This window comes from Polypterus senegalus, chromosome 1, assembly GCF_016835505.1.
Source record: "Polypterus senegalus isolate Bchr_013 chromosome 1, ASM1683550v1, whole genome shotgun sequence".
Taxonomy (NCBI): Eukaryota; Metazoa; Chordata; class Cladistia; order Polypteriformes; family Polypteridae; genus Polypterus; species Polypterus senegalus.
Window position 1 is genome coordinate 273,980,231 of NC_053154.1, and position 22,130 is coordinate 274,002,360.

Here is a 22,130-nt window from a genome sequence, read left to right on the forward strand (position 1 = left end):
GTAACCTAAATTAAAAGACCCATTGTCCGCAGAAAGCGGCGAACCAGCGAAAAATCCATGATATATATTTAGATGTGCTTACATTTAAAATCCGCGATAGAGTGAAGCCGAAAGTCGAAGCGCGATATAGCGAGGGATTACTGTACACCAATTTATACTGCCAGCTGCCAGGTTGACTTCTCAGTCATTCATGCTTAGCATCTTATTTACTATATACTTGTATTTAAACAAGGCCATCCAAGAAGAACTGACATCTACAGTTGTGTTTGTTGCTGTCCGTTGGCACCATTCAGGAAACCTGTGTTTCAAAGTCCACTATTTTTGTCATTATATGAGATTACTGAAGATATGCAATGCCTCTATGGCAATGGCTTAAGCCCTAACTGGACCAGTGGCTGCAAATTTTTATTCGAACTGGTTTCACAATCAGGTGATTCCTTGCAACTCTAGTGATGTACAGAAATTACATTTCTTGGCTTATTTAGAAGTCAAATTTGATGGGCCAATTATCAAATGCAGAATCCCTTTTACATTTATTTATTTTTTTACCGTTGCAGAAGAGATCAGTTAAATCAGTTTAACTTTTGAATTATATTCTGCATATACTATCTTTACACTTGTAGGAAAGGAAAGTGAATCCAGGGACTGTCATAATAATGTGGGAAGGAGGAGAGATTTAGCTCAGTTAATCAATTATTGGTCCTTCTTTTGGTGATACTGGTAACTGGTTAAATAATTTCATTAAGGCTCCTACTTTACCTTCATTTTCTCTATTGTAGGAGGTGAATCTCTAGCCTTTAGACTTATATGAAGGTAAATGAAGCGCACTCATTTTAAGAAACAGATAATATAATTTATTGATAAACACAAGAATTATAGAAATATGATAACTGCATCTATATATTGATATATAAGACAGGAAGCAGACTAGACAGACAAGCATATAACATATCAAGGGGCTGGCTGTTTACTTGCTATTTAGAGTTGTAATTTATCTTTGTACAGATAAATACTTTTATGATACCAAGTCGTTAAAGATGATGTCTGATGTTGTGTGGAATCGCTGTTATTCGTTGCTCTGGGTTCAAGTGGAGGATTCTTCTTGTGTTGGAGTACGCTCTTTATAATTGCTGTGTGATTGTCTGTGGTGTGCAGTTAGGCCTTTGCTGTGTTATCTGCAACTTCATAGGGAAAAACATTACTCCTTCTGGCACAAGTGTTTAGATGCTGAAGTTGCGTTCTAAAAGTGATACCAGTTGCTTAGTCATCTGTCTACTGGCACAAGTTGTTGGCTTGGTAGAGTGGATCTCAGTTTTCTGGTCCATAAATAGAAGGTATTGTCTTTTTCCCTCTTCCCAAAGTGAGAGAATGTTGGTCATCAGCTTTTAGTTTCAAAGAGAGATTTTATAGAGTGACCAGAGCAGAATGCTCCCCTGAGAATTTCCTCAGAGTGCCCACAACATTCTCTGTATAACTAGTATATGAACAAATGTGGACTCAACTGGATTAAAATCACTTCCAGTTACAAAATCAGGGCCCACTCGTAGGTGAGTTATTCCGTCCATCAGACATGTCATTTCTTGAATTATAGTCCATTTTACGCCTTCTGGCTGAAAAAGGTTGCAGAAGGGCCTATGGAAAGATGTCAACTGAACTGAATCTGATTTACACCTTTATTGTTAAATCTGTTGTCTTAACAGGCCTGGTGTGCCACAAAAGCCTAGTAGAATGGGCAATGCCCATTTTGTTGTACAAAGTTGTTGAACGAATCCTTTTTATTATTGATGCCAGTGGACATATTAAATGAATAAATAAAAACAGTAAAAAGTATAGTTTCCTGATTAATAGAGGAAGATGGTTTACAGCATATAGGTCCATCAACCAATGTGCATTCTTCCCTTGTGCTGACAAATCGAATAAAAGCTTAAACGAGCATAACTATGGAAGGTGAAGAAGTACCAACAAGAAGAAGCTTGGCCAGCTTAGCGTAGTCGCAATGAGCTTGCTCCAACAATTTGCTGGCTTGTAGATTTGAAGATCTTTCTCCCTGCCATTACTAAATAGTGAACTTCCAATGATTTATAACTTTTAAACTAATACATAACCTACTATATTTCCCGAGTCTAAAAAACTTTTTTTATTTATTTTTTTATTTTTTTACCTTTTATTGAGTTTATTAAAAGCAATTTTAATGTATGTAAGCTAAGGTAGTCTATCAAATGATTTGTCCATTTCTTCACTGGCAAGTCACACATTGTTTATTGAGCTCAATTTGTTTAAACAGTCCTGCTTTGTGTCCTGATTCAATTGGCCCCCCTTTTCTTTCTCCTTTCTTTTCTTTATTTGCTTTTGCTTTTGTAAAAATGTTACAGTTTCTCATAGTGTAACACTACTAGAGACATTCTTCATAAAGAAACCAGTATAACTCTCTAAAGGCAGTGTTTAATTCAAAGCACTGTGACATACTGATCATTCCCCACAGAACAGGAGGCACGTTTTTAAAACATCATCCATTGCCAGCATGTGAATGAATATTTCACAGCATCAGATATTCAGCTAAAAAAAATTCAGTATTTTTACTTATTCAGCCAAATAAAAAACATGCCTTAAATTGATCTAATTATATTTTATTTAGCACTCCCTTTTTTTCCCGTATTCTGTATTTAGAAAAAAGCAGTAGTATGAGATTTACTGTACATTCATAGGCATTGTTTTTAGCTATTAACTTTCTTTTCTCATTTTCCTATAATTGAACTGTTTTCTGTGGCATTTGTTTACTTAATTGTTTCCTAATAATGACTATCAATGACAAGCGAAGTAGACAACAGTGTGAACATCAAAGAATGATTAAAAGATTGCAGCTAGTTCTGTGTCGGACCGAGTAGTAAGCTCATAAGGAAATAATAACAGAGCACCAAGAAATAATAAATGAGATAATAATTTCAAATGATGATAATCTTAAAAACCAAGATAAAAAAACAATACATTATTTCCATCTAACATACATAAATGTGCGCTATAATCTAGTACAGTTTGGCAAACCCAGTTATGAAATTACTGCTGTCAAGCTTTTCATCATTCTGTGTTGTTTGTCCCAGGTGTTCACTTTGAACATTGTTATTTGTCATCACTAAGATAGTAAACTCCACAGAATAAAATAGAAAAATGACAGTTAAGGACTTAAAAGTAAGGCAAAAAAATACAAAACATTTCTATGCGTGTAAATCTCTGAGTAACACTCTTCTCTAAATGTTAACCAGCTAATTAAACAATAAGATCAATTAGAGGTGAATTTGGGTGGAACAAAACCCTGCAGACACAGGGTTCCCAGCATGACTTTGAAAAACCATTAGAAAACCACCGCCCAGTGGTGTTGAGCAAATACAGTATCAAGTGACATGACTGGAATTCCATTTGAGTAAAATATAGAAAACATGAAACAACTAAGACTAATTTTCTTTATATTTTTGTAAAAGGTGATGTACAGGAGCAGACGTGCCTTAGTTTTAATGACACATATCATTCGCTGATCTATATAATGGCTGTGTCAGTAATGGTTGGTAGCTACATGGGAAAAGAATATGTGGTGTAGTAGGATCACAGTCCCATGGAGAGCCAAAGATTAGAGGAAACCCCTGAATTCTCCATTTTTTCAGACTAAATGGAATGAAGTGTACATCTCTGAGTTGGTCTTTGGATCTCCCTGCTATGTTCCATTTCCAACTCTTTTCTCTTTCTGTCTTAGGAATCCTTTCTCCCAGTAATCTGCAAAGTAATATGCAACACTGATAGAAGTGCACAGGCTCCTTTTAAGTACTGTACATACAGTAGTGTGTGGCTTCATTGAGTAGAGAAAATATGCAGAATTAGAACTTTTGTTTCAGTAACTCTGCCTCTTTTGGCGTCTCATTCAAAAAATTTCCTGCAAACTAATCAACACTTAACATTGTCTAAATTCTGATAGAAGAAAGAAAAAGTCTTAGGAGTTCAAATATTAAAATGCGTAATTTTAGCTAACGTATACTTTGAAAGTAGAACATAGCCTGACAGGGTAGAAGTATGTGCATTACAAACACATAAGTTAACTCAAAAGGATTGAGGGTCCAGGTGGGAGAGCACCATTTTATGGTTGTTGAGTATGTTAAAGGGTGCAAAGACACTGCAGGTGCTGTTGTTGTGCATACTAAATGAGAATTGAGAAGGTCATAGTTGTAATGATGATCTTTTTAATGACCCTCGATGAGGTGGTAGCTACTGAAGATGAAAGGATAGCAGACAGACATGGCTTTTTCCACAACTCTTACGCGTCCTCTGATATGGCTAGCCTTGTTGGATTCAGTAATATAATTTCACTTCTAAAGACATTCACTCATGTCAAAAAGGCACCATTTAGATTAAACTCTTGTAAATATACTGTGTTTCTTTCAGTCTCAACATTCTAGAACCAATTCTCAAATATTTCTTTCAGCCTCATTAACTATGTGTATACAATGTCATAGACAAGCATTACTCATATTTAATTTTTCTCTACTTGCTTTTTTTTTATAGTAAATGTTGTCAAATCCTCCACTGAAATGAAAATAGTGTGTAAAAAAATGTTTTATTTATTTTATTTTTGATTAGAGAAATCTCTATAGCACTCAGTGGCCCACAAAATTAATTGTCCCTTTGAAATGAATAATTGGTTACCCCAGCCTATGAAGTAATGATGGCAACAGAACATTTCATGTAGTGACAGGTCTACCTTTCACCGCAATCCTAAGGACCATTTGAATTGCTCATTTCAGGTCCTGCTGTTTTCTTTGGGTTCAATGGGGTTTGGGTTTGGACTTTGATTAGGTCATTCCAAAATGATCAATATATTTTTCTTTACACATAACTGATATTAACCTGCTTTTGTGCTATGGTTCGTTGTCTTGCTGCACCACCTGAACTTGTTTCTGCCTCCATACATAGACAAATGAATCTACATTTTTCTGAAGAAACATTGATAATAATCTTTAATAATGACAAGCCATCATTGTTTTGATACAGTAAAGAATCATGAAAGCACAAACTATTACCAGCATACTTGATTTTGGTATGAGGCTTTCTTAACGGAATGCAGCGTTAGATGTTTGTTGTCTTAAAAAGACATTTGCTTGCTAAAATATCCCACTTTTAAGGATCCATGCTGCAACACCTAAACTGAAATTCCACATTTCTCCAAGTAGCCAGTCATTCTAGTGGTCAACCTCAGTGGACCTCCAGTGACCTCCATTGAGTTGTATGTCTCAGGAGTAGTTGGTTCTGGGAGTCCCACTACCACCACCTACTGGTGATTAATTCTTGGCTTTTTCATAATGGGGTATTCCATTATTGCATTACCACAGCTCTCCTAACATAAGAGACATCTATTTTTCTATTATTACCCATTAATTCCCTCTTTTTGGTATTATATACATTTCTAATTTTCTACCTCCTGCTTGCAATTTTCACATTGTAGGCAGTGCATTGTATTTCAAAATATTAAACTCTTTGTGCTTAGATACAGTAGCTAAGTGTTCAAACAGTGATTTCTGGCTTAGGAAATACTACTTCTAGAATTACAAACTTTCACTGTATTTTTACATCTGTAACTCTCTTAGTTATTTTCAAAAGTAAATGACAGTATTTACCAGATTTTAAAATCCTGTGTATGTTATTAAAACACATTAAGCAACACCTACTTGTTCAATTTCTTCTTTAAAGTCTTTCTCTCCTAATTTTGCTCCATTTATCACACACATACACTCTTTCCCATCCAGCACAGCTCATATACTCACACTTGCTAAAGCTGCCACCAAAGTGGTACATATTTGCAATGATGAAGCTCCTGCATTCATTGTGGATGATCTCCTTCATACTGCCAGCACTTGGTCTTCTTCTGTGCTACCAGTTCTTGACCAGACTGCATTCTTGGATACTTCTGTCCAAAATCTTCCACAGCACCTAAAGAACTGTGTTGGACTTACTGAAAGGTCCTGTTCCTGAATGTGCTCCTTCCTGTTGTGGACGGGTCTCACAAACATGTCAAAAAGGGTGTGAGGCTCGCTAAAAGTCCCCTAAAGCAGGCCAGGATCTGCAGCCTGTACCCTAGACAGTCAGTCAGTCAGTCATTCTCCAACCCACTATATCCTAACACAGGATCACAGGGGTCTGGTGGAGCCAATTCCAGCCAACACAGGGTGCATGCAAGGCAGGACCAAATCCCTGGGCAGGGCACCAGCCCACCACAGGCACCCTAGACAGCCAAAACTACCTCTAATGTCCTAGATTATGCAAAAAAGCCCTACAAGAGAGAGGAACCATCAAACCACTGGCTTGATAAGTCCAAGTGTAACTCTTATAAACTGCAAATTTATTTGATATTTAAAAAAATAGAAAAAGGACAAAATAAGGGCAGAATGAACTTGCCTAAAAGGCAATACAAAGATAACATGTACAATCTGTTTTTCATGATCAAAATCTAAGAACAGAAGCAAAATATCCACAAACCATAAAATTTAAAAACAGCACTATTTACAATAGATATCCAAAAACACTCAATGATCTACTGAAGGTCCAACTCCCCAGCCTCACATACAAAGACAGGGCAGTCCTTCAGTGGTGACATCAATGTGGCTTTGCCTCTTCGGGAATTCCACTCACAAAACACAAGGAATGAAAGATCACTTTAAGACACAGTACATACATCCTTCTATATAAAAGCGGTCGGGATTGTCCTTCCGTCCCGTGAGTGCTACGCAGGCGCAGAGTTTCACACACGCCCCGTCCATTTTGCAATGCACGATGGGATTTGTAGTTTCGTTTTTCCAGGTAAAAGATGATTTTCTTCTCCAGACTGTGCGATATCTTCTTCTTCTTTCATACTATATAAAAGTGGTCGGGATTGTCCTTCCGTCCCATGAGTGGAAAGTGTAACGGTATTCCGCTTATCACAGACTTACTACTTGCAGCTTGCGGTACGAAGCGACATGATGTGAGCAGAGTTCTGGTGCTCCCATCGTTCCCTTGCTTTTGTGCGCGATGCGCTGGAAAAATAGACAAAATTATGTCTCTGGAAATAATTAATGTTGATGGAGTACAAATGCCTCACCGCGTAGTAAATATCAGGGGGGTTTAAAAGGGCGACCTCAATATAGAAAAAAAGTTTAAATTTCATCACAAAAATAACAGAAACTACGAGTATTAAAGTAATACCGCTCAAATGCAATATAACCAAATTAATGAGTTTGTATAAAATATCAAATTGATCTACATGTTGAATTGCCTTAAGAAGTGGTCAGCTTAAAAGTCAGTCACCTTAAAAGGCGGGTCAGCCTAGTACTAAATAATTAGCAAACCTAACAGTAATTACACACAAACTTAAAAAAAAATCATTCAAAAATAAGAAAAAGAACAATAAAAAAGGGGCAGCACTGTGGTGCAGTGGTAGCACCGCTGCCACGCAGTAGGAAGACCTGGGTTTGCTTCCCGGGTCCTCCCTGCATGGAGTTTGCATATTCTCCCTGTGTCTGCGTGGGTTTCCCCCGGATGCTCTGGTTTTCTCCCATAGTCCAAAGACATGCAGGTTAGGTGCATTGGCCATCCTAAAGTGTCCTTGGTGTGTGTGTGTGCCCTGCGGTGGTCTGGCGCCCTGCCCAGGACTTGTTCCTGCCTTGTGCCCTGTGTTGGCTGAAACCTAGCTGTAACATAACACTTCTTCACTGGTCACATACGGTCAGTTATTTTAAGAGGGCAGTTAGATTTCAGCTGGGTCATTCTCTGTTTAGTTTACTTGAATTTTCTATGAGTACTGTTTCCTCCAACATCTCAGTGTAGTAAAGCGAATATACTGTATGGGTCCATGGCAGTGTGCGTGTTTTCATTTAAAAAAAGGCTTGTGTGTGTATGGTGCACTGCGGTGAAGGTTCACAACCATAGCGTGTTTAATAGGAGAGCAGAGCTGATTACTTGATACATGTAAGCAATATCAGCAGATTGTGAGGTGCACCACCTTTGCCCAAAAAGTAGAAAAGGAGCCTGCGAAATGAGCGAAGGGGAGATCAAGGGAGAACGAGAGAAACTTGAAATTAAAAGGAGGAATGAAATGAAGTAAAAGAGAGACAGAGGTGTGACTTAGCTGGTGCTATAGCATGGAGACAAGCATCTAGGAAGTTGCCCCAAGAGTAGTAAGAAGATGGCACTCACACGGCAGGGTCGTTCCTGCTGAGCTTCCAAGCAGTTGATGGCAGCAGGAAAAAGGAGCAGGGCTTGCGTATTTCTCCACTGAAGGCCATGGGATGGTTGCTGGAACATGAGCCAGATTTTGAAGGATAACTGTGTTTGTCAGTGATTGTCTACACTTACTGAAGAAACCTGACAGGACAAGCAGAAAATATGTCATATTGTAGAGAAGCACAGAAACTTAAATTGGTTTTAATGAATAGATCCTCTCAGTGATTTTAACCTCGTTTTACTATTGGAATATTTTGTTAATTATTATGTGCTTTTAATCGCCACTAAACAAAGCTTTATGGTTTAATTATTTATTTGAGACTTATGACACTGCACTTTGTTTTCTTGAAATTTGTTAATAATAATACAGCACTGCTCACTTTGCACCTACCTTTGCAGTGGTATGTGTCCTCTTTGCCTCATCCATCTCAGTTCATGACTATCAATGTCCCAGATTCAAGGGAGTGATGCCATCTGCATGGTTAGGATGCCAGATGCCAGGTTAGAATAAATAGTTGCCCTAAATTGCCCTGAGTGCCAGAGTATGGCCATAACTACCTGCAAAGGATAATGTCCTGCTGTAATAGGCAGTGGCTTCTTTGACACTGTATTGAAAAATGCAGATTTAGAAAGTGAATGAATGAATTGTCCAATAAAGACCTTGCTCCAAAAGCATTTTCTTGTCAAATGTCTTGATTCGTGATGGGCAAAGTGCATGAAACATACTAATAACAATTGCAGAGAAATTCTTGGAAAGAAAAAAAAAATAAATAAAATGGATCTTCATTTCCCAGCCCCCCTTAGGTCTTATGGTGGGGGTGTAGAGATGGTATGTCTGCCTGTTTCAAAGTTGCATCACTGTCTGACTCTTTCATCTGCTGACTTAATCCTCTTACAGTATCAAGGATATCTGAGAGTATGGGACTGCCCAAAGATTCATAGCCTTTTCTAATCCCTGTGCATAGTTAAAAGAAGCATCAGGAAATTGTCATTCATTTCACATAAAAAAAACCAAAGTAAAATAAATTAGTTCATCCAATGGACCATCAAATAACTGTGGGTGGACTATTCTCATTGTGCAAATTAGGCAATATGTGTGCATTCCCATTAGCCTTTTGAAAAAGCTTTTCTTATTCTAAAGCCCCAGAAACCTTACCACTTGTGTGCAGTTTTTTCCATTATTTCGTTTTGTTCATAAAACATTTTTATATCTGTGAGCACAAACAACCCAGCTTGGTGGTATTCCCTATTCTTACATGAGGAACCAAAGAAAGAAATGAATTTTCTCAATGGTCAAGTGTATATTTTTACTGGGCCCCCTCTCAAGTCTGTAAATAATTTTATTCTCATCTGAACACACTGGCAGGAAGTTACTAAACTCTTTGCTGCCTCCCCATCTGAAACTGCCTAAAGATATTCAGCAGCACCCTATAAACTAGGTTAACCGGCCTCTGCTCTCTGCACATGATGTCACAATGCCTTTGTTCCTCCAGATGAGCATGACGGTGGATAATCCCCACGATGAGTGTGCAAAGCCTTGACACACATGATTCTTGTTACTGGCTCTTCTGCGTGGGAGCCTGATGTTGAAACTGTCCTAATAGCAGACAGACATCATCATTTTAGTCCATTCATAGACTGTTCCACTGAATGACGCTTTCAAGTGCGATAATTCTTTCTTTGCTGAGAATATCTGAAGAGTGTCTTAGTGTCTAATGCATTAAAATATGAATCAGGACTAGATTTTTCTAAAGGGCCAAGGAAATTATATATTATCTTGCCTCTAAAAAAGATTCAAAAGCTGGCAAAGTTCAAGGAAACTAGAGATGATAGTGATGATAATAATTAATGATACTAAAATAACATACTGACAACATTTCCCTAGCAACATCCAGTGTTTGTCTTCTACAGTATAAAAGAACAGGAATATTCGCCTGAGAGACATCCACTGTGGTGTAAAATGTGTAATTACCCAATGTAATTAGATTTTGCTCCTGCCATGGGATTGCTTTCATATAAAGTAATAGGATAATCCAGTTGAAAATTTATTACAAAGTGTGAATTTGCTAGGGAGATTGAATGATGAAGGTAATAGCAGATGTTTCTCTATTAGAATGCCTGCCAACTATAAACCCCAGAAAAGACATATCTTCAAGCTTTAGCACTCTGACATTTTTTTATAATTAGAATACATGCTACAATCTGGAAAATTAGCAAACAAGGACGCAGGAAAGGAGTTCTATATAGAGAACTTACTCGTGAATGGGGTCTTGTTGGGAAAAGTGATAAGGCCATCTCTGTGTGCAAATGTGACCAATAAGAAAGAGTGCCAAAGTCCAGAACACACAATGGAAGGATAATAGTACCTTTAGCAGAACCAGTATGCCTGGAAATACAGGCTTAGGACCCTGTTCAATGGTACAGTTTTCCCAGTTTCCCACCAACCACAACAAAACAACTCAAAAACTATCCTGGTCACATTCCCATCTCTCTGCCTATCAAAGTCAAACTCCAACCTCATGGGGCCTCTATTAGAAAGTAGCTTTTAAAACCCTTTTATAGGGAAACATCAAGAATCCCTTCTGGAGTTCTAAGCATTATCTAATTGTTCTGGGATCACTCCGCTAGAATTCTGTCACTTTAGTAGGCTCGGGTGTCCCTGTATCTCTGAGGTCCAAACACCAAGTTAGGTGCACAATGTAAATGGTTTTGGCATGTATTACTTTGGCAGATAATTATTCATATTGGCACTAGGATTAGCTCTAAAATTGTACCACTCCCCAGAAATCTGGTTTAACAGTATGATTAAAACAAGGAAACATTCATTTAAAGGAAAATAAACTGCCTGGGGCACTGTGATTCACTCATCCTTAGTGACACCCTCACTAGTAATACCAGATCAGCATACCATAATTGGGTTTTAGAATAATGACCAGCAAATTGGAGGACCTGCTTGCAGGGCTGCATGCAGATTAACGTCATACCCAGGACGAAGCAATTGTAGGGTAAGGGCCTTGCTCAAGTGCCCAATGGAGTGGAATCATTTCTGGCATTTATGGGATTCGCTCCAGTAAACTTCTGATTGCTGCTACAGATTCCTAGCCTCAGATCCTCCACTCTGCATCAAAGAGAAAACACAATTACTTTACAACAACGCCACCAAAACAGACCATATACAGATTACCAAATACAGCGTGTGGATGTCAAATAACATTATTCATTCATTTTACTAACCCATTTATCCAGGTAAGAGTTGCAGGATTGCTGGAACCTATACCAAAAAGAAGTGACACTAGGCAAAAGGCAACACATGGACAGGGCAGCAGTCCATTATAGGTGAAATCACACACTCACTAAGGCCACTTTAGCAATGCCAAATGTCGTCTAATCTGCATGTCTTTGGGAGGAAACCGGAGCATCCAGAGTAAACCCACAAAATCTTGGAGAGAACATGCAAACTTAACTCAGGGAGCCCAAGGCATGAACTCTCTTTATTGTAAAGCAGCAGCGATACAACTGCACCACCATGTCAACATTGAAAAGTATAAAAGCTATTCTGTCCTATTACAGAAAAGCTGGGCACTCCAGATCAGTATAAAAAACATTTTTTTTTTCAGAGAATATGTCTCTTCTCAATCCAGGCAAATTCAAGCACAGTAAGAAGCTTCAACATTGAATGGTCAGTTAATATTTTCCTCTCCTCCGGCCATCTCACTTCTACATTTCCGCAGTGAAATAAGCTTTTGTGAACTGTCCTTTCCATGCTGTGTGTTATCCTTAAAAGTGCAACTTCCCTTTTCCACCCAATACAGGATAAATCAACACAAACTCACGACATGTTGGTTTAAACATTAAGGAATGCAAATCTAACACAAAGGTTGGTTGCATATGTGGCACTCATTACACATTTACCACTGTGGGCTTCTTCTTTGAGATAGGAACCTTGCCTGTCCCTTGTCTTGCGTTAAAGTCCTTTCTGCACTGGCAATTCTTTTCAGTTTAGCAAACTGTCACTGGAGGGTACAATTTTGGTGTATGCACTTGAGAATGAGCCAGGAGAGTAACAAAGGGGAACTATGGTAAGAGAAGTTGTCCATAACATTTTATTGTGGGAACTATGGTAAGAGAAGTTGTCCATAACATTTTATTGATCTAAATTGCTTCTATTTCTGGTTTCATTATTTATAGTGCCTATAAAATGTATTCACCCCCTTTGAAGTTTTTGCATTTTATTATTATACAACATTGAATCACAGTGGTTTAATTTGACATTTTTAAACATAACTTGCCCAAGAGAAAAAGACTCTTTTATTACATTAAAAGAGATCTCTACAAAGTGATGTAAACTAATTTTGATCAGTGTCAAGAATGAATTATCTTCACTGCTCCCAGAGATCTCTGTACAAATTGAGGAAAATGTCACAAGAGCTGCATATTAAGGTAGACTAGAGATTGGTGTCATACCCATGCTTAAAGTATCCAAAGCCTCCTGCCAGTTTCAGTGATGGACTTATTATTCATATTATAGATTGTCAGTGCAAGAGAATAATTTGGTGGTAACAACAGTTAAGTATTTTGGTTTGCAGTGCACATTGAAATATACACACGTTTGTTTTAGAAATGTCATGAAGAGACTACTGTAATGGCCAAGTCAACAAGGTGGATGGTTCAGGAAATTGGTTGATGTAATGTTCTTTCATGCACTTAATAAGTCTTGCTAGTTGGAATGAATACAGTTTTCATAACATAATAGAATGAGAGCTGTATTCAAAAGATATTAGAACAAGACCGTAGCAAAATAGAGTTTTATTTTAAAATGTAAAGCAATGAATCATTCTGAGTAAATGTTAAGTAAATTCAGTTGTTTGTAAAAATAGACCCCTGTCCTTATTATTTTCATTTTGTAACAGACTACTGTGATGAATTCTCCCGCTTCAAGCATTTGCTGAAGAGATGATTAAAGACACAGTGGACACGTTTTCTCCTGCCTGATTTTTGACACAGTGAGGTTTTATCAAACTTGTCCTAGTGGAGGACAAGTTTCTTTCTTTAACACTAGAATTACCAGAGTCTACGAAAAAACCCGTAGATCCGGCCCACCTTAAAACCGTTCTCACCTCTCCGCCAGCGTCCTTTGTCTTCTAAATGTGCCGATTAAGACGAGCAGCAAGCAGCTGGCTATTCCATCCCCCACCATCACAGAACGTTCACTAAGTTTTCCCAGCTCATGCCTTGTTTGATTATCTGGGAGTGACTCAACTGCTGGAGTTTTAGAGTGGAAATAATAGATCGTTATTTGGAAAACATGCATTTCATGTGTGTTCCGTTTCTACAGTAATCTTTGTAAACACATTGTTAAAACAGAAACTTTGTCATATTTTAGTAATAAATGTTACAAAATGTAGGCATAAACTATAAAATGTATGAAGCCGGATTACAAAAATCAAATAAACACTTTCACAAAAGGTTCAAAAGTAACACAACAACTTCTGAGGCGTAGCGTTAAGATTTGCTTCTCAAAGCTCAGCATGCTTACCGTGCCTCAGAAACCTGAGTTCAATTCCCTGCCAGGGAGAAAGCGTCTGCTTTCTACGTGCTGGGGTGGTTTTTTTTTTTTTTTTATTCTTAAGTAAATCGTTAAGTTTAAAATGTTGATCGCGGTTATTTCTGTTGATTAATTCATGCTTTCATTTATTATAGCTAATACTGTTACCAAGTAGTCACTATTTTTGCCTGTTGTATACAATCTATCTAGTGTCTTTATCTCCACTCTCACTGCCCGCTTGCCTGTGTGCAGCGTGTGTCAATTGATATATGATTTAAAGTATTTTTTTTTAACCTCAAACGGACATAAAATTTATAAACTGGTATGCACTGTCAGTTAATGAGATTGTTATATTTTCATGCGGGATGCTCCTTTTAAAATATTTTTTAACAATTGAGACTGCAAATAACATGAACAAGTGTCCTTATAACTGTTATTTTTAAGATCCATGACACACAGACAGACAGAGAAGTCTAGTCTAGTAATAGAGAGACAGACAGGCAGAGAAGTCACTAGATATATAAATAAACAGGGAAGGCACATGTACTGAAAGAAAAAAAAGATCAACATGTGCCTTGATCCTGCTAGAAGCAAGTGAATGGGGTAAATGCAAAATGAAGTTTATTTTACTTTTTATTTTCTAAATGTTTAGAATGTTATGAACTTGAGAGTCCCCAAGCACAAAAGTTAAAAAAAAAAATCTCAAAAATGCCACTAGAGGGGGAAATAAACATTAAACCCTAGTCAGAAACAAATATGGCAATGTAATGACTTTATAAATAAAAAGATTTCATACACAAATGCTCTGAGGCACAATAATCAGCCCAGATGAACACAAGGCAAAAGACACAAAAGGTAATGTCTTCAAATTAGGCCATCCCAAAAGCAAATATAGTTCCAATATGAAATCCAAGGATTGAAGTCAAAAACAGAGGAAAGGATCAGAAAAATCCAGAATATGACAAAAGCAAAAGAATAATCATTAATCCAACTAACCTCACTTTACCACAACTTCATTCACAATGATTTACCAGGAACAGTAGGTTTTCTTCAGCCTTTTTAGGGCTGAGGGCAACCACATGATGGTGATGGGCAAGCTGCTCAGCCTAAAGGGGGATCACTCCAAGAACACACGAAACATAAAATAAAATGCTTAGATACTTAGAAACTAATTGATCAACATTATTAAAATAACCAAAGGAATCAAAAATGAACAAGAAAGAGTCAGAGTTGGTTTTGGAGTTGGTGTTTAACAGAGACATGGGTTTGTTACAGTAACAGTTGTTTTTCTTTCAATTATATTTATTTACTTCTGCATTTTAAACCCTGTATAATTATGATATTTTAATTTTAATTGAGACTTGGTTTTGACATTTTAGAATATTTATACCCATGTTTTTTGATGCTTGAGTACTTAGATCCTAATTATACTACACAGGGTTTTTTACTGAAATTCTTCACAGTAAATACCTTGATTTTGCTCAATAATTCATTATCCATCTGCAGTGTTAATTTTCGAACCTTTCTTCTTACGATCTGGTGTGCTAAAATCTTGTTTTCTTTTAATATGCATAATATGAATCATGTCATTTAAGCTGCAGTTGTTTTGTAATTTTTGAAGACATGCAATTATACTTAGTCTATAGTGCCAGTCATTTCTTGAAAATATTACTTTGGCATTGGTGCATAATCCTCATTAATCTTTGAAATGATGTTTGTCAATTCTAGCATTCTTTTTGCATGTGGAGTAGCATATTTTATTTCCTCTCAGGTAAGCCTAGGTAATAAAGATAATAAATAATTCTTACTCTGAAGACAAATATTTAACAAAATCATTGTCTTTAAATAGCATCAAATTAAAACACTAAGAGCCTTGTGGAAACGTGGGTCTGCAGTTCTTGATTTTATAAAAAACAGTACAAGATCTAAAATTATTATAGTATCCTTATTTCATAATTGCATAGATGTGGATATGTTATTGTCAATATGGAAAAGGTAATTTCATCAGTAATTATGATTCCATGGAGAGTAAAAAAAGAACTGTCATGCAACAATGAAATAATCAACATGCGTCAAACTATTCATGATTTTTTAGGATGTCTTATATTACTGGAGTACACTTGGAAAGAAGGGTTAGTATTAAGAATAAGTGATCCATGGCTGGGTTTAAGTATGAAATAAATAAAAAATGTAATAATACTTTTTTAAGTAGACTGGTTAGAGAACAAAAATATGCATAAACTCATTGTTTTTCTAACTGGGAGCATATTAGTTAGCAGAATCAGCCAAGTTTCGTGTAATCTCCCAACTACAATTATATACCGGCTTTACGGATTAAAAATACCTCAGAACCCTACAGATGGAACTCACATTTACTTTTATCGTATTCTTACCTCAAACCTTTTGGAATGGAACTTACATTCAAAGATGTCCCCGCAATATGAAGAGACATGGCAAGGTTTGGGGCAGCCACTCATATAATTCTGTATCCTGGCTGCAAAAAGTAAAGGTTTTGAGTTTGAGTCAAGTTTACAAGACAGGGTCCAAAACAGAACTGAAGTCCAGGGATAAGGGGTGAGGCTTTATAGGAAGTCTGGACTGGAAGTGATGTCGTCCTCGGGGCTGGAGCTGGAATTGGGGTGTCCCGAGTCAAGGCAGTGGCTCCTGGTGCGATTTCCCGGGAAAGGTCTGCAAGGAACTTAGAAAGAGCGTCAGTGCACCCCGCCACCCCGTGGGCAGATGTATTATCATTCATCTCAAAGGCCTTCAGCTGCCTCCTATTTACATGTGTGTGACAAGACTCCCCCCTCAGCCCAGAACCGTTGGGTCGGGCGGCCTGCACCAAGAGATCGTGAGCCCGGGAGAGGGCATCAGCGTTGGCATGAAGAGACCCCTGCCAATGAATGAGTGAAAACTTGTACTGCTGCAGGTCAAGAAACCACCTGGTGACTCGCGGATTCAACTCCTTGTGAAGGGCCATCCACTTTAGGGGTGCATGGTCCGTCACCAGAGTGAACACCCAACCCAAGAGGTAGTACCGCAGCTGTACAATCGCCCACTTAATCGCCAGGGCTTCCTTCTCCACCGCAGCGTACCTGGTCTCCCAGTCCAACAATTTCCGGCTTAGGTACATTACGGGGTAATCAACACCGTCGACGCTTTGGCTCAACACGGCTCCCAAGCCTGTGTCCAAAGCGTCCATCTGGAGGACAAACCAAGAAATGTTCGGACCTGCTGCTTGGTTTGCGGACGGGGCCATGTCAGTATGGCATTTAATTTGGAACACTGTGGCCTCACAGTACCTCCGGCCCACCAGGTAGCCCAAGTACTTGGCTTCTCTCAGCCCGAAGTAACATTTCTTGGGATTGATACGAAGCCCGGCCTCTCCTAGTGCCCGCAAAACCGCAGTGACCTGCTGTATGTGCGTCTTCCATGTGCTGGAATAGATGACGATGTTATCCAGGTAAGCAGCACATTACAAGTTATGGGGTCGGAGCACTTTGTTCACCAGACGCTGGAAAGTTGGAGGTGCCCTGTGTAACCCAAATGGAAGGACATGATACTGCCAGTGCCCGCTAGGAGTGCTAAACACAGTTTTTTCCTTTGCAGACTTTGTTAAAGGAACCTGCCAGTACCCTTTCATCATGTCAAGTGTGGTCAGGAACTTAGATGGTCCCAGCCTCTCGAGGAGGTCGTCTACACGAGGCATGGGATAACCATCAAACTGGGAAACCTGATTAAGCCGATGGAAGTCATGGCAAAACCTCCAACTGCCGTCGGGCTTAGCAATCAAGACGATGGGACTGGACCAGGGACTAAAACTCTCCTCAATCACTCCTAGTTCCAGCATTCACTTGATTTCCAGTTCCACCTCAGCTTTTTTTGCCTCCAGGAGTCTATAGGGCCATTCTCGGACGATCACCCCCGGGTCAGTCAATATGTCATGCGCAACCAGAGAGGTCCGGCCAGGTTGTTCACTCACCACCTCTGTGACAGTGTGAATAGCTGCTTCCAGGTCCTGCCTCTAGCTGGAAGATAATTGTTCGCCGAAATTAAGGAAACTTGTTTGAGTGAAGAGTGAGCGGGGCTGACCAGAGGAGGGATCGGGGTCCCTCTCCTTCCATGGTTTCAGCAGGTTCACATGATACACCTGCTCGCTTGGTCGACGATTGGGTTGTTTCACCAAATAGTCCACCAATCCCTTCCTCTCCTTAATTTCATAAAGGCCCAGCCAATGGGCGAGCTATTTGGAGTGAGAGGTGGGCACCAATCCATAACGCAATCCCCTGGATTGAACTCCTGGAGAGTCGTACCACGGTCATAAAGGCGGGCCTGTGCTGCTTGCGCCTCTTTCATATGACTCTTTAGAATGGGTCTAATTGTATCAAATCTATCGTGCAACTGGGTGATATATTCCAGAATATTTGTCGAGGGAAGAGCCTCTCCTTCCCATCCCTCTTTTAAGATATCTAATATACCCCGGGGCTGTTGTCCATATAACAACAAATGGTGAGAAGCCTGTTGAGGCTTGGGGGACTTCCCAGTTGGCAAAGAGGACGAGGGGGAGGAGTTGATCCCAATTCCTCCCATTCTCGCTGACCACCTTACGAAGCATCTGCTTGAGAGTCTGATTGAATCTCTCCACTAACCTATCGGTTTGAAGATGATACACTGCGGTTTTTAAATGCTTAATCTTCAGTAACTTGGCAGTCTCCTTGAACGTTTCTGAGGTAAAAGGCATCCCTTGGTCCGTTAGGACTTCTCTAGGGACGCCAACTCGTGCAAAGACTCCTACTAGTTACCGTGCGATTGTCTTGGAAGTAGCCAAGTGCAAGGGAACAGCCAATAGGTATGGGGTCGCATAATCCACGTGGACGAGTATATATTTATGTCCTCGGGCTGAGGGTTCCAAGGGTCCTATCTATGTCGACCCCAATCTGGTCAATAGGGACATCAATCCGGGGAAGGGGGACAAGAGGAGCGCAGCCCCTCCTGGGAATTTGCTGCAGTTGACACTCTGGACAGGAAGTGCAAAAACGGCAAACCTCCTCATTAATCCGTGGCCAAAAAAAACAGAGCTTGATTCGCTCTAGTGTTTTGTCGGAGCCGAGATGGCCCCAAGAAGGTGGGAGTGTGCTAACTCACAGACCTGCCGCCGGTAGGTTCGCAGGATTAACAGCAGCTTCCGATCCCTCCCCTCATGCACCACAACCCGATATAATAGGTCATTTTCAATGACGAAGCAAGGTGTTTGTGGCATGGGCTGATACTTGCGCTGGCCATTGACAAGGACCACTGCATTCTTTGCATGTTTCAGAGAGTCGTCATTGCATTGTTCTCTCTTGAAAGAAGCCGGCATCACTTTAAACTGAAAATGTAACTCAGAGTGCGGGACCGGTCTGACCTCAAGGGGTGGAGATTCCTCCCTCGATGGTCCAGGAGTTTCTGCGTCATTCTCTTGGCCTTCCGCCCCACTCTCTGCCGGCTGATTACACAGCGTGGAGGCAGCTTGAGACGAGTCTTTCTCGCCTATCACTAGGCCCAAAGTTTGTCCAGGAATACTCACTAGTCTACCACTATTACTTTCAGACCAGTCCCGCACTAGGATTACTAGAAAAGGTGGATCGGGAAGAACCGCCAAGTATTAGAAATTAATATTTTATTTCCAGTTATTTAATTTGTCCAAATACTTTTGAGCCCCTGAAATAAAGGGATTCTGTTAAAAAATACTTTAGTTGCCTCACATTTTTATGCAATCTTTTTGTTCAATTCACTGAATTAAAGCTGAAAGTCTGCACTTCAACTGCATCTGAGTTGTTTCATTTTAAATTCATTGTGTTAATGTACAGAACCAAAATTAGAAAAAAGTTGTCTCTGTCCAAATATGTACTGTATATGAGAGTATGTACATTGTAGGATAAACAGGACAAATCTCCCCAACATCTCCATTTATTAGTGACAAGGCTAAAAATAAAAATATAATCAAAAAGATATGGAACAAAAGTAAATTATTTTGTTGACTGTGATTCAGTCATGTCTGCTGTGCTTCAACAGTCACAGGCTCTAAAATGAGCACCAGACATAACTTTCGGTCATTGCAGTGTTTACATAAGACCATTGATGAAGGGTTGGGACTTTCAGAGGTGGCATCACAGGTCTTCGTATTACTCCTCATCCACTCTCGACTTAAAAGATAAAAAGCAGTTAGTACATTCACTTTTACATAACCCGCCCTCATTGTGTCATCTTGTGCTGAGCCCCCAACACACTTCCTCAGCACCTGTATATATATGTATGTATAAGTGGATATATTGTATATACAGTGTATATATTTGCATATTGCATTCTGTGTACACTTTTGCATATATGTGTGTGTGTTTGTCTTTGTTAGTACAGTACTTTATTATTTTTACTGTTGTGAAGAAACATGCAAGTAAGAATTTAATTATATTGTGTACTTATGACAATAAACTTTAACTTTGTACTAAGAGCACAATTTATTGATTCCTTCCTGGTGATAGATACAGTGTTATCATCAAACATCCAGTTTACTGTCCTGCTTGATATTTTTTGCTTAAGGGTTGTGAAAAATGATTTTTTTTTCTAAATTCAGGAATCAAAAATACATAGTGAGAGCTAATGACAGGTACCCTGAGGTACAGAAATAAAAACAGCTTACATTCTGCTTTAAGGAGTGTACTTGAAACACATGTTCTCTGTTACATTCTGTCTGGTCTGATTTGTTAAGGTGTTCCAGAGCTGCCAAGTAATTGCCCACCATACAAGGAGTAGCCAGAGTTGGCACGATAACATTTGATTTAACAGTTACAGTATACTAGAAAGAGGACTCAGTAGTTTTTAATCACTTTTTCTGTTTCTCCTTGACTCAGCTCTGCTTGCAGATTGAAATCTCCATCTTTGAAGACCGAGGGAGCAGTGGCTCAACATCCAGCAGCAGTTCCACATCAAGTAGTAGTGGCCGGTGACTGGAGGAACAGCCCCAGGGATATGGGTATCGGGGATCCACAGGGCTCCCCAAAATCCGCACATTGAAACATGAGAGCACCAGGTTCTAAAGGGGAGAAAAGGCACAAATATTCATATGCCACCCTCCTCGACCAGCTTCTATAGTCACAGCCAGGGTGATCACTTGCTCTTCATGCTTAAGCAAACCAAAACCTCCTCCATTCTCTGTTTCCATGGGCATGTAGAGCCTGGACATCACCTAAAACTGCCATTGAGCTTACCGCAGGATGGTACAAAAACAACTTGGCATTAAAAACATCACATTTTAAACAGGTCAGAACAGAAGAAGTGATCGCTTGTATACGGATTAAAGTCTAATCCTTGCTAAACCAAAGTATATACTTAAATCCTATTGCGCCAAGCCTTAAATCAGGATAACATTTACTGGTTTGATTCAATTACAACAGGTTTAAATGTCTGGTAATTCAGGATTAAATTCTAATCATAGCCTGCTATTACTTGTAAAGATGAACTACAAGGGATGGCTTATGTTGTTGGTTTTCTGAAATGATTGATCTTATTTTATTATAACTGAGGAGCTAAGGGATGGTATGTTTAAAATTTGCAATTAAGTAAATTAAAGGCATTATTTCCAATTAACATAGATGACATTTTCAAATTAGATGGATTCACAAATTGTTTTCCAAGCTATTAACACTACATCAATACTGCCTGTATTTAATGTATTTATATGAGAATTGCCTAATCTTTTATATTTGCTTACATTATTTATACATATATGGATTCATATATACTTTGTTAGCATTAGCATTCACCTGGAACACTGGAATGCTGGGCATAAATAGAGTCATTTTTTTTAATCCAAGGATAGTCAAAGGCTTCTTTAGGCCTTATATATAATTATCCATCTTTGGTTGTAAAAGTGTCTCCATCCTGAATACCTGGAGCATCCCCACAAGGAAAGAACTTTTTGTTCTTGTGTCAAGGAATAAACAGCCGCACTTGTGACTCATAATAGTTGTATAGTCCTTCAAATGGGAGTATGGCAAAAAGAGCTGGGTGCTCTTTATCCTCCTTGAACTTCTCCAGTGTCCTGGCAAGCTTGTCCTTGTATCATTCTGATGATAGGCGAGGAGAAGCTCTAGGAATCAACATCCTTCTTTTCTTTCTTTGGAAGCTTTCTTAGTGGGTGTGTGTATATATATATATATATATATATATATATATATATATATATATATATATATACACACATGCACACAGTATATACATTTTCTGAGAGCCTACTCTTCCTTTTCTTTTTTTTTTAAATACAGTTTCATTGATTGGGCTATGCAATCACATTTTAAGCATATTTCCT

At 38.9% G+C, this 22,130-nt stretch overlaps 1 protein-coding gene across 5 annotated transcripts in view; it reads left to right on the forward strand.

Moving 5' to 3' along the window:
- The window catches only part of LOC120542199 (golgin subfamily A member 7B), a 154,224-nt gene that overhangs the window by 89,905 nt on the left and 42,189 nt on the right, over positions 1 to 22,130 (forward strand). For 2 of the 5 annotated variants that reach the window (XM_039774496.1, XM_039774477.1), the window contains exon 5: positions 20,686 to 21,956. The exons of the other annotated variants lie outside the window; for them this stretch is intronic. In XM_039774496.1, the coding sequence (XP_039630430.1) occupies positions 20,686 to 20,769 (84 nt within the window). In that variant the 3' untranslated portion in view covers positions 20,770 to 21,956. Of the gene's footprint in view, positions 1 to 20,685; positions 21,957 to 22,130 lie in introns of those variants that run through there. 5 annotated transcript variants of the gene reach the window in all.